Source organism: Oncorhynchus kisutch, linkage group LG7 (genome assembly GCF_002021735.2).
Source record: "Oncorhynchus kisutch isolate 150728-3 linkage group LG7, Okis_V2, whole genome shotgun sequence".
NCBI classification, from domain to species: Eukaryota; Metazoa; Chordata; class Actinopteri; order Salmoniformes; family Salmonidae; genus Oncorhynchus; species Oncorhynchus kisutch.
The window spans coordinates 6,739,596-6,753,465 of NC_034180.2; the positions used below are offsets into that span (position 1 = coordinate 6,739,596).

At 42.4% G+C, this 13,870-nt stretch overlaps 1 protein-coding gene across 1 annotated transcript; it reads left to right on the forward strand.

Annotated features, from left to right (window-relative positions):
• The first annotated feature begins 2,711 nt into the window (after positions 1-2,711).
• On the forward strand, positions 2,712-8,831 carry LOC109894101 (zinc finger protein with KRAB and SCAN domains 1-like). Its single transcript, XM_020487331.2, has 3 exons — positions 2,712-3,175; positions 3,952-4,082; positions 5,677-8,831. The coding sequence occupies exons 1-3, from the start codon at positions 2,917-2,919 to the stop codon at positions 6,823-6,825; spliced, it is 1,539 nt and encodes a 512-aa protein (XP_020342920.2). The 5' UTR covers positions 2,712-2,916; the 3' UTR covers positions 6,826-8,831.
• The last annotated feature ends 5,039 nt before the right edge of the window (positions 8,832-13,870 follow it).

Consider the following 13,870-nt stretch of genomic DNA (forward strand, 5'->3'; position numbering starts at 1 on the left):
AAAAGGGGTGCAACTCAATATTCTGAAGGTGTTCCTAATATTTTCTACACTCGGTGTACAACACATCTTTCACCCTATTCTGCATACACACAACAGTGCATTATAACCAATATACACTTACTAAATATACCCACACTAACAAACACCTACTCTATGTGAAGGGAGTCCGTATGCTGCTAATAGCTTAGCTTCCTCCACTGTTTGACTGCCCCATACTGGGCTTGAACCAGTGATCCTCTGCAACACTCATGACCGCCCTCCTTGACAGCATGCAAAACTACTTCGCCCTACAACAGGTACCTCTTGAATGGCTCCATCGGCAACATTTCAAGCTAGCTATGGAGTGAGTTTACGGTACGTTCTTAACTCGGTTACATGTACACTTCAAAATAGTTTAGTCAGGCTCATCTGATGATGACTTTTGACTTATCATAGCTGACTCATATTTATCCACAACATCATATTTATGTCCACCATGATGGGTTTAACATCAATGAAGTAATTATGTAACTACAGCGTTTATGTAGTTGGGATGGGTAAACACTATGTTGAAAATGTGTTTATTATCTGTGTGTACGTACCTGAGGGAGTGTATGTCTGTGTAATCTGTATCACCTGTCTCTTCCAGGAGGAGGAGGGTCCAGAGGTGCTGCTGGTGAAGGAGGAGGGTTGTGAGGAGGGTCTGGGGAACCCTGAGGGGACCATGGTCATGGAGGACAACCACACTACACCTCGTCTGAACCCACAGAGTAACCAACTGAGCAGCACACAGACCACACACAGTGTCACTGAGGTTTAGTCCACTGTCAACTACATGAATGGTATTAGGTCAGAGCCAGTACAGTATAGGCAGGTGGGGATCCTAGATCAGCGCTCTTACTCTGAGACTATGGATAAAGGCCCAGATCAAACCCTTGAATGAGTAGGTGTGTCCAAACTTTTGACTGGTACTGTGTAGTATGATGAGGCAGAGTAGATGATATGGTTGGTGGGATGGTGTCTGTAAAAATGCTTCACTGATGTAAAGTGACAACCCTATCCTGTTGTTTGATGCTGGTGTTTTATCAGGAAAGTATAGTGCTTTACTTCATGTTTACTTGGCATGAAGTAGTGAAGTTGTGTGTAATTTAATGTTGAACCTTTTCCAAAGTATTCTTACATTCATTTTATCAATTTGAGGGTACCAGATTTACAAACGATTGTGTTACCATAGTGAGAAAATGTATACTTCTTGTTACATATCATTTTATGAAATAAAAGTACTGTACTTCAAGTCCAGAAGGATAGAGTATGACCATTTTGTTGAAATTAAATAAAAAATCTAATCTGTGCTGATTTATTTAAAAAAAATCTATATTAATCTGAGGGACTGAGTTTCCCTTATCTCAGGCGAACCAAAACATTATACACTGCTCAAAAAAATTAAGGGAACACTAAAATAACACATCCTAGATCTGAATTAATGAAATATTCTTATTAAATACTTTTTTCTTTACATAGTTGAATGTGCTGACAACAAAATCACACAAATTATCAATGGAAATCAAATGTATCAACCCATGGAGGTCTGGATTTGGAGTCACACTCAAAATTAAAGTGGAAAACCACACTACAGGCTGATCCAACTTTGATGTAATGTCCTCAAAACAAGTCAAAATGAGGCTCAGTGGTGTGTGTGGCCTCCACGTGCCTGTATGACCTCCCTACAACGCCTGGGCATGCTCCTGATGAGGTGGCGGATGGTCTCCTGAGGGATCTCCTCCCAGACCTGGACTAAAGCATCCGCCAACTTCTGGACAGTCTGCAACGTGGCGTTGGTGGATGGAGCGAGACATGATGTCCCAGATGTGCTCAATTGGATTCAGTTCTGGGGAACGGGCGGGCCAGTCCATAGCATCAATGCCTTCCTCTTGCAGGAACTGCTGACACACTCCATTCACATGAGGTCTAGCATTGTCTTGCATTAGGAGGAACCCAGGGCCAACCGCACCAGCATATGGTCTCACAAGGGGTCTGAGGATCTCATCTCGGTACCTAATGGCAGTCAGGCTACCTCTGGCGAGCACATGGAGGGCTGTGCGGCCCCCCAAAGAAATGCCACCCCACACCATGACTGACCCACCGCCAAACCGGTCATGTTGGAGGATGTTGCAGGCAGCAGAACGTTCTCCACGACGTCTCCAGACTCTGTCACGTCTGTCATATGTGCTCAGTGTGAACCTGCTTTCATCTGTGAAGAGCACAGGGTGCCAGTGGCGAATTTGCCAATCTTGGTGTTCTCTGGCAAATGCCAAACGTCCTGCACGGTGTTGGGCTGTAAGCACAACCCCCACCTGTGGATGTCGGGTCCTCATATCACCCTCATGGAGTCTGTTTCTGACCGTTTGAGCAGACACATGCACATTTGTGACCTGCTGGAGGTCATTTTGCAGGGCTCTGGCAGTGCTCCTCCTGCTCCTCCTTGCACAAAGGCAGAGGTAGCGGTCCTGCTGCTGGGTTGTTGCCCTCCTACGGCCTCCCGTAGGAGGGCAACAGAAGTGTGAGTGACTTGGAGTTACATTGTGTTGTTTAAGTGTTCCCTTTATTTTTTTGAGCAGTGTATTTTTGTTCAGTATAAAAACCAGTACCGCGTTTCAAAGAACGGTGCGTGTACCTTTTTCATTTAACCACAACCTTTGAGCTATGACGCCAACCAATAAGATAATTTCCTTTAAAGTGTAAACGGAAGTAAACAGTGACCAAGAACAATTTCCATGTTAGTGTTTTTATTGTTGTTATTTAGACGTTTATTAACACGCTGGAACAGAAAATATCACAAACCTACCACAGGCAGTGTGTAATTCGCGTTGGAGACAGGACTTAGTTTATATGTTATCTAGGTAACGTTAGCTTGCTAGTTGATAACGTTAGCTAACGATGGCTAACTGCATGGTTTTTCACACTCAAATAGCTTCCATCATGGAGGTGCTAGCGAATGCAGCCGTGGCAGAGATCTGTAAACTCATAGACGACGAACATGCAGTGTTTAGTTTGGAAATAACTAAAAGCCAGACAGAAAACAGGGCATTGCAGAAGAAACTACAGCTACTCGAACTGAAGGTATCACGGGAGCGCGTCCTTGCCAGTCGTCCCAGTAGTGTCAAGATCCTCGACCGATACAGAGGAATGGCAAGAGGTACATTTTGCAGAAGGCTGTGCTGCCTGTCGCCCCCTTCCCCTTTGCACACATGTTCAGATGTGTTACCCAGAATTGGGTCTTAGTTAACCCATTCAAATAGACGGTAACTGTTATTTAAGCAGGAGTGGGGGGGGGGGGGGGGGGGGGGGGGGGCTGTAAACTGGGTATACCCCACGTGGGTTCTTGAGAGCTTGGTCAGTTCTTGGATAATAAGCAATAATTCCCCTGATTACTTAGCTATCTTGACACAATATAATATTCTAGCCAGATGTTTGTTTATTGTATTTCCGGTTTATTTATTCAATGAAAAAAATGTATACATAATACATCAATCAATAAATAGTATATCAAGAAGTTATGAGAAATGTTACCTTGCATCCTTGCCGATTCTAGACTGTGTCAATAGTGTACAATATACTGTTGAGCATTCACGGTAGCTAATCTAACCACTAGAGCCCGACCGATATTGGTATCAGTGGATCATTGAAACTAACCGATATGGAAAAAGGTAATCTGATGCTTATCTGAACAATTGCGGCCATTCTTACGTATAATCTGTCACAATATAAGAAATCAACATTTGAAGTAGTTATTTGGACAGCAATTTATGAAAATATTACACTTTAATTTTCCACTGTAACAGTATATCGGTAGATATATCTGTATCGTTAAGTTTTGTCACCCCAATACAGGAATCAGTATTGGACAAAAAACAAAAAAACATATCGGTCAGGCTCTACTAAGCACCTCTTTTCCCCCAATAACTCTCTCAGGTGAAGGACATCTCACTGGAGGCCACAGGAGCTTTGTGAAGCCAGCGGTACACAATACATGGAGAGATGATCAACCAATCACTGTTGATGAGGGGAGTGGAACCTCAATCCAGCATGTTATTTTGATAGAGGTTAGTGTAATAGAGTTGCCTAAAACTTGTTACTTTGTAAAGCAAATGTGGCCAGTTTATTTCAAAAAGGCTACCCCTCAGCTAGGGATGGGCATGGTTATTCGAATATCCAAACTGTTACTATTCGATTACTAGGGAGAGTATTCATTTTTCTAAAATTAAATAATGATCTATGTGACACTGCTACATAGCCTACAAGGATAGACCATTACATGACTTTTTTTTTATAAAACAGTTTGACAGTTTTCATTAAAAAAAAGGCACCGGTAGCCCACATACGTTTCACACTGGTGTAGCTTATTGTCGGTCAATCAAGAGGAACCATGTGTAGCAAGTGAAGTGGGAGCTTTCTAATCAATGCAAAATGGAATTAAAGTTACAGAATTAAGTTGGCTACAATGATCAACCAACAGGTAGGCTGTTTCATATGAACGGAGTTGAAGACAAGGGAGGGAAGCCCAGCAAAATAGCCTCAGCCTTGCTACTGTAGCTAGCTAGCGTCTTTACAACAATGCAGTCAAGACATGCATGACAGAAACTATGGCAGCAACAAGTTTGTCTAACTAGCGTGAGTTGGTTTGGCTACTTTCTCCCTCCGTGCTACACACATTTGCCCCGGCTCCTCTCTAAACCCTCCCCCACCCTTAGTGTAGAGCACCTTCTCTCTCTCAAATCTTCATTGAAGTAAAACATTTTTTAAATACATTCTTTAACACACAAAAACATCATGATATTATTTAAATAGTGAAATCATTTCAAATGCCCAATGCTACTTACTTGCTTACATGTAGTTGTAAATAAATATCACCTGGGAGCATGAGCAGCAGTGTGCTGCGTTTTCCTTTCTGTTTTCCATGAGTTTGCCTTCAACTCCAGGACCTGCGGAAAGTATCTGGATGTGCGTATGTTCTTTTTTATTTCTTTTATTTTAGCTTTATTTAAACAGACAAGTCAGTTAAGAACAAATTCTTATTTACAATGATGGCCTAGGAACAGCAGGTTAATTGCTTTGTTCAGAGGCAGAATGACATATTTTTACCTTGACAGCTCAGGGATTCGATCTAGCAACCTTTTGGTTACTGGCTCAACGCTCTAACCACTAGGCTACCTGCCGTTCTTCAGCTTTTGTACAGCCACATTTACCTGTCATAGCCTTCAGAGACCCGGAAAAAAAACATTTGGACATAAAAATTGATAGTGAATATGAACAGAGAACATTTATTAACAAGCTCTTGTTTAGATCTTATTTAGTGTGAAAATTATTCCACTGCTCTGAAAACTCAAACTATTCTTGAGATATTTACCTATTAGAAAATATTGAATATCAAACTCTCAAAAATAATTACACACAAGAACAAATTATGAAGGTGACACCGCTACACGTGATAATTGAAAAGCCCAAAATGTCCTCTCATAGGTACAACAGGACCTAACACAGTGGCATGTATGGCCTTAGAGATACGGATCAAAAACGAATGTCCATTAAAGAACATAAAAATGAATTGCTGGGTCTCAGGAGGATATAGGAGCTTGTGCGACTTCCCTATGACATTGTTATCCAATTCAACTCATGTACCACCCCTCTTCTCGTCAGTCTACAGATGCAGAGGCTGCAGGTCCTGGAGGATCGTCTCTGGTCAAGCAGGAGAAGACTGAAAGAACGGCTCCTTTAGCCACAGAGAACCCCATCACCGCCCCAGCGCTGCCCAGGACCCGATGCAGCATCGGGTCAGTGGAATACCGAACGTCGTCAGAGATGGACCCTGAGACTTTAACTGAAACCCACAGGCTCTTGCACACAGGATATGACCACAGATCAGATCCAGAGAGACTGGGCTGTCCTCCAGCTCCAGGCTCAGAGTACTTACCTGTATTTCACCAGAGCCAGAGGATGGTTCATTGCCGTGGAGATGGTGATGATAATGCACTAGACACGGGCGGTGATGACCTGTCTTGTTCTTACGTGACAGAAATGGACGCTGGCAACATATCCTTGGGCTTAGAGAGACAGACTGATCTGTCTAGAGGGGACTGGAACCAGTACAGTAGTAGTGTATACTCTGAAGGGTGCCAAGACAAGAAAGTGGAGGTTATAGTGGTAGATGAAGTGACTGTGAAAGTGGAGGGCGACGCTCCTCCCACATGGAATGCAGATAGTCATCTAGGAGACGGACAGTCCCAGGGCAGAGATTCCTTAGATTACAGGGAAAGCTTAGAGACCAATCCAAATGTTGCGACCCACTCTCCTTTACATTCGCTCAGGGATCGCGACCCAGTGTCCACGTCAGTGGGGCCTTGCGATTCACAAGTCCTTTTCGATCAGGTATTGAACTCAAACGAGAAGGCTAGAGACCAGGCTCAGGGAGGGGGAGCCACATCAAGCAATAGTAAAGAGAAACGGTTCCTATGCATGTTCTGTAACAAAGGCTTCAGCTGCCTCCAGAAGGTGAAAATCCATCAGAGGGTCCACACAGGGGTGAAACCCTACAGCTGTAGCCAGTGTGAGAAGAGGTTCTCCCAGACTCGTGACCTGAAGAGGCACCAGAGGGTCCACACAGGGGAGAAACCTTACAGCTGCCCCCAGTGTGAGAAGAGGTTCTCCCGCCAGGACAATCTGAAGATACACCTGAAGGTCCACACGGGAGAGGGGCAGTTCGCCTGTACGCAATGCGGGAAGAAGTTCACAGAAAGAAGCTACCTCAGGATACACCAGCAGAAAAACCATCCCACTCTATTAACATAAAATTGTAACCATTCCACTTGATAACTTCTGAAGTTTAGTTCAAACCCTGCATTAAAGGGTAGGTAAGCATAACAATTCAACCAAATGTAACATATGGAATTGCATTAGTATACGCATCAAAAGTCCAAATGCAAAGTTACCTCACTTTTCTATTTTTCAAGTTATTACATAAAACCCATCAGAATGCCGAAGTCATGCCGGAAGTTGTTTTTGCGCGGTGTGACGTAATATGGAGGCCCCAGGCAAGCCACCCTATTCTCCATAATGTAAACTCCAACAGAAATAACTAAACCATATCATTTACACTCATGATTACTGGTTTCAATTACATTTGAAACCAGTAGTCATCGGCCAGATTACAAGCAAATACTTTGAATTTGTTACAAATCAGCTTGCAAGGTTGCTAGCCAACTAGCCTGCTAACGTCGGTAGTGTAAAGTACTTAAGTAAAAATACTTTAAAGTACTACTTAGGTAGTTTTTGGGGTATCTTTACTTGACATTTTTTACTTCACTATATTCCTAAAGAAAATAATGTACTTTTTAATAATGTACTCTTCACTGACACCCAAAAGTACTTGTTACATTTTGAAGGCTTAGCAGGACAGGAAAATGGTCCAATTCACGCACTTATCAAGAGAACATCCCTGGTCATCCCTACTGCCTCTGATCTGGTGGACTCACTAAAAACAAATGCTTTGTTTGTGAATTATGTCTTATAGAGAGTGCCCCTGGCTATCTGTAAATTTTAAAAACAAGAAAAATGTGCAGTCTGGTTTGCTTAATATAAGGAATTTGAAATTATTTATACTTTTACTTTGGTACTTAAGTATATTTTAGCAATTACATTTACTTTTTATACTTAAGTATATTTAAAACCAAATACTTTGACTTTTATTCAGTAGTATTTTACTGACTTTCACATTAATATAGACCACAGTTTTGGAAACACTTAATGCCATCTAACCGGCTATCAAATCATGTTACCAGTACATGCAGCAGGGGAGGGCCATCCTCCTCAGTGAAATTTCATAAAAATAAAAAGTGAAACATTATAAAGTTATTTTTTTCAGATACAACTATACTAATTATATTCATATGTCATCAAATAATTGATTAAAACGCAGGTCTTTTGTAACCTCAACAGCACTTTCTGGGGAAGAACCATGGTGTAGCCGGAGGACAGCTAGTTTCCGTTTTCCTCTGGCTAGATTGACTTCAATACCCCCCTTCCATAGACCTACATGGTAATTATGAACACTTCCAGAGGATGACCTCCAACCAATCAAAGATTTTGCAGTATGAACTGACATCTTATCTATCCAATCATAGGATTATGATCAGAGAATGAACCTAGTGTGTTGTATTGGGGTTGTGATGCAGAGCATTCTGGGGGGTTCTGTGTGTCGAGAAGCTTGGTGACATTATTGGATAGAGATTGAGAGTAAAAAGGGATAGCAAGGCCAATTGAAATAACTTGCACTAACTGGACAATAATACAGTTCTAAAACCAAGAAAACAATTTCAAATCTACCTCCTTCTCCTGTAATTTGAAAAAATTAATTTGAATTGAATAATATCAAACTTCAGAATCAAGTAGCAGTAGCTAACTAGCTACCAGCACAAGCATGCAGTTTTCGTCAGCAGAATGGCTAACGCTACCGAAAATGTTGTGGACTTTTTGTTGAAGAACCACTTTCGTTCTCTGGGGTACACAGAAAAGGTGCGAATTAAAACAAAGGGTCGACCTCTGCCTGAGAACAGTTTCATGAAGAAGGATGAAATGGTGAGGGCGTTCAATACCAATTGGTATCAAATGTGCAGCAGGTTAACAGAGAGGGAGCCTTCCATCAAGCCACCTGTATTGCTGACCTTGCCTGCTTTTTGGAAAGTCAGAGCCTTGTGCGAAAGGGGGTACAGTGACCTGAAGAAAATCAATCAAATGTATTTATAAAGCCCTTTTTACATCAGCCGATGTCACAAAGAGCTATACAGAAACCCAGCCTAAAACTCCAAACAGCAAGCAATGCAGATGTAGAAGCACGGGGGCTAGGAAAAACTCCCTAGAAAGGCAGGAACCTAGGAAGAAACCTAGAGAGGAACCAGGCTCTGAGGGGTGGCCAGTCCTCTTCTGGCTGTGCCAGGTGGAGATTACAACAGTACATAGCCAAGATGTTCAAACGTTCATAGATGACCAGCAGGGTCAAATAATAATCACAGTGGTTGTAGAGGGTGCAACAAGGTCATCGCCTCAGAAGTAAATGTCAGTTGGCTTTTCATAGCAGAGCATTCAGAGTTGGAGACAGCAGGTGCGGTAGAGAGAGAGTCGAAAACAGCACATCCGGGACAAGTTGGCATGTCCGGTGAACAGGTCAGGGTTCCATAGCCACAGGCAGAACAGTTGAAACTGGAGCAGCAGCATGACCAGGTGGACCGGGGACAGCAAGAAGTCATCTGTCCAGGTAGTCCTGAGGCATGGTCCTTGGGCTCAGGTCCTCTGAGAGAAGAAAAAGAGAGAATTAGAGGGAGCATACTTAAATTCACAGGACACTGGATAAGACAAGAGAAATACTTCAGATATAACAGACTGACCCTAGTCCCCCCCCCCGACACAAACTATTGCAGCATAATTACTGGATGCTGAGACAGGAGGGGTCGGGAGACACTGTGGCCCCGTCCGACTACACCTGAGTATAGCCCACGAAGATCTGCCCCACGGCACGAACCTGAGCGGGGCGTCAACCCGGACAGGAAGATCACGTCAGAGACTCAACCCACTCAAGTGACGCACCCCTCCTAGACACGGCATGGTAGAGCACCAGTAAGCCAGTGATTCAGCCCACGTAATAGGGTTAGAGGCAGAGAATCCCCGTGGAGAGAGGGGAACCAGCCAGGCAGAGACAGAGGGGGGTTCGTTGCTCCAGTGCCTTTCCGTTCACCTTCACACCCCTGGGCCAGACTACACTCGATAGGACCTACTGAAGAGATGAGTCTTCAATAAACACTTAAAAGGTCGAGACCGAATCTGCGCCTCTCACATGAATAGGTAGACCATTCCATAAAAATGGAGCTCTATAGGGGAAAGCCCTGCCTCCCGCTGTTTGCTTAGAAATTCTAGGGACAATAAGGAGGCCTTGTGCCTTGTGACTATATCGAACGTGTAGGTATGTATGGCAGGACCAAATCAGAAAGGTAGGTTAGCAGTAAAACCTTAAACAGCCCTAGCCTTTACAGGAAGCCAGTGTAGAGAGGCTAGCACTACAGTAATATGATCTAATGTTCTAGTCAAGATTCTAGCAGCCGTGTTTAACACTAACTGAAGTTTTATTTAGTTCTTTATCCGGGTTAACAGAAAGTTTCTGATTTTTGCAATGTTAAGTAGATGGAAAAAGCTGTCCTTGAAACAGTCTTGATATGTTCGTCAAAAGAGAGATCAGGGTCCAGAGTAACACCGAGGACCTTCACAGTTTTATTTGAGACGACTGTACAACCATCAAGATGAATTGTCAGATCCAACAGAAGATCTTTGTTTCTTGGAACCTAGTATCAAAAATACATTTTCGATTGTGCTTATTCTCAATTAAGTTGGAAAAATATGATGATTGAGCAGCAGTGAGGGCTCTTCGATACTGCACGGTACTGTCTTTCCAGGCTAATTGGAAGATTTCCAGTGTGGTGTAGTGCCATTTCTGTTCCAATTTTCTGGAAGCTTGCTTCAGGGCGTGGGTATTTTCTGTATACCTGGAAGCTACTTTCTTATGACAAGTTTTTTTTTTTACGGGTGCGACTGCATCTAGGGTATTACGAAAGGTTAAATGAAGTGCCTCAGTTAGGTGGTTAATCGATTATTGTACTCCGATATCCTTGGGTAGGTGGAGGGAGTCTGGAAGGACATCTAGGAATCTTTGGGTTGTCCGAGAATTTATAGCACTGCTTTTGATGATCCTTGGTTGGGGTCTGAGCAGGTTATTTGTTGCAATTGCAAACGTAATAAAATGGTGGTCCGATAGTCCAGGATTATGAGGAAAAATATTAAGATCCACAATATTTATTCCACGGGACAAAACTATGTCCAGATTATGACTGTGGCAGTGAGTAGGTCCGGAGACATGTTGGACAAAACCCACTTAGTTGATGATGGCTCCGAAAGCCTTTTGGAGTGGGTCTGTGAATATTAAAGTCACCAAAAATTAGAATATTATCTGCCATGACTACAAGGTCCGATAGGAATTCAGGGAACACTGTATATGGCCCAGGAGGCCTGTAAACAGTAGCTATAAAAAGTGATTGAATAGGCTGCATAGATTTCATGACTAGAAGCTCAATTTTTGTAAATTGAAATTTGGTATAGTAAATGTTAGCAACACCTCTGCCTTTGTGGGATGCACAGGGGATATGGTCACAAGTGTAACCAGGAGGAGAGGCCTCATTTAACACAGTAAATGAAATCAGGCTTAAGCCATGTTTCAGTCAGGCCAATCGCATCAAGATTATGATCAGTTCATTGACTATAATTGCCTTGGAAGTGAGGGATCTAAAATTAAGTAGCCCTATTTTGTGATATCACAATCTCTTTCAATAATGACAGGAATGGAGGAGTTCTTTATTCCAGTGAGATTGCTAAAGCGAACACCGCCATATTTAGTTCTGCCCAACCTAGATTGAGGCACAGACACGGTCGCAATGGGGATATGACTACAGACTGTGCTAGTGGCAGACTCCACTAAACTAACCCTATCTCATCAATCGTTCAGCCAAACGCCATAACAAAAGCAGGGAGCATATACATGCCCACATCAGATTTAAGCTTCTGGGAAAAAGCTGCATCGATTATGTAATGGACGTAGGACTGCGTATTCAAACTGCGCAACACAACGAGAAAGTAAGAAGAAACAGACGGTATCAAGCTGCTTATCGACACATTTTTGGGCATTGTTAGGGTTGCGTCAATCGAATCTGGTATCAGTATAAATATGACAATGAGTCACCGATTGTATACTATGTACTTTTTATTAGCTAAGCAATAAGTGGTAAATGCGATTTTCGTATATACGGGCTCTCTGTCCCACCTCGCAGGGCAAACAGAGAACTGGCCAACACCCTAAAGGTATCTTCTTTAATACTCTGACAGAAGTAGTTCCTGCTTCCGAGCTGGCCTGTCAGAGTAGAGGTCAAGTGTGGTTTAAACTTACTCAACCTATCATTGATTGTTGGCGCACGAGCTGGTCCCAGCCCCCGGGTGCTCCAGTTGATAGATGTAACTGTTGCTGTGTAGAGTAACTATGCGCTCATACCTTAGATACCGTTATTACATATCTGGTTTCTGTTATTGCTAAGTTTGAGTTCTAACAAAAGACAGTCTGTGGTTTGCTACACTATGTTCTGTATGTGTCCCCCACAACTCATTGCACAGTTCCTGTCTTCATGTTACTCTGTATTTTTCCATCACGAGAAAGGCCCATGGCCCTGAAACTGTTAACAATGTCTCAAGTCAGCTATGTTGCATAACACATACACCCACGCAAGCCAACAGCAAATAATATTCCATCACATATTATATGGTAATGGGCTTTTAATATGTAACACAGAACCTCACAGCATGCAATAATTGGCTGTTTAGAGAACAGGAAGAGAGGGAAAGTTCCGCTAACAAGAGAAACTACTTGCAGAGGTAATTGCACGTTACGATACTTTACCTGCTTCACATTTCGACTGTATTTTCTGAGATGTCGTAATCCATTCAGAATATGTTGATAGCTTCCATCGCATAATACCTTAAGTGTGATTAAAGAGAGAGGTTGACGCGGCGCATTTGTATTATGCTCGCTCAAGTAGGCTTTCCACTTTCCTTCTGTATTTATTTAGCAAAGGTGATAACACAATCACTCCGGACAGACAAGCAATAACTCATTACATAAATGTTGCAGCAGCCTAGGCTGCACCTAAACAGAAATTGGACATGTTGTATGGGATGATAGTGATGACATGCAAATTAATGTTATTAGGCCTACAGTTGCATAAGCCCTGTGAGTTATATTGTCTAACAGTGGTTGTGTCTGTGTCTGGGTAGAGGAAATCCCCCTCTTAATCTAGTCTAAATATACACTACTGTTCAGAAGTTCGGGGTGACTTAGAAATGTCCTTGTTTTTGAAAGAAGGCCAGCATCCCTGGGTCACCTCTTCACTGTTGAGTTGAAACCGGTGTTTTGCGGGTACTATTTACTGAATCTGCCAGTTGAGGACTTGAGGCATCTGTTTCTCAAACTAGACACTCTAATGTACTTGTCCTCTTAATCAGTTGTGCACCGGGCCTCCCACTCTTTCTATTCTGGTTAGATCCAGTTTGCGCTGTTCTGTGAAGGGAGTAGTACCCATCACTGTTGAGATCTTCAGTTTCTTGGCAATTTCTTGCATGGAATAGCCTGCATTTCTCAGAACAAGAATAGACTGACGAGTTTCAGGAGAAAGTTATTTGTTTCTAGCCATTTTGAGCTTGTAATCGAACCCACAAATGCTGATGCTCCAGATACTCAGCTAGTCTAAAGAAGGCCAGTTGTTGCTTTTTTAATCATTACAACAGTTTTCAGCTGTGCTAACATAGCTAATCTAAGTTTATCATTTTAAAAGGCTAACAGAATGTACCATTGGAACACAGGAGTGACGTTTGCTGATAATGGGCCTCTCAACGCCTATGTAGAAATTCCATTTAAAAAGTATTATTTTTAAATCAGCCAGTTCCAGCAACAATAGTCATTTACAATATTAACAATGTCTACACTGTATTTCTGATAAATTTGATGTTATTTTAATGGACAAAAAAATGTACATTTCTTTCAAAAACAATGCCATTTCTAAGTGGCCCTAAACTTTTGAATGGTAGTGTAATTCATATGAACAAGTATAAGGTTGCTGCAGTTTGTCATTGTTTTTAAAAGCATGTGACCTGATTAGAAAAAAATGGTCCCATCATAACCCATGAAACTTTTTTACCACGTATTAATCACTGTCATACCTTATAGGGTCCAGAATTTTCCTGGTTAGGTTAC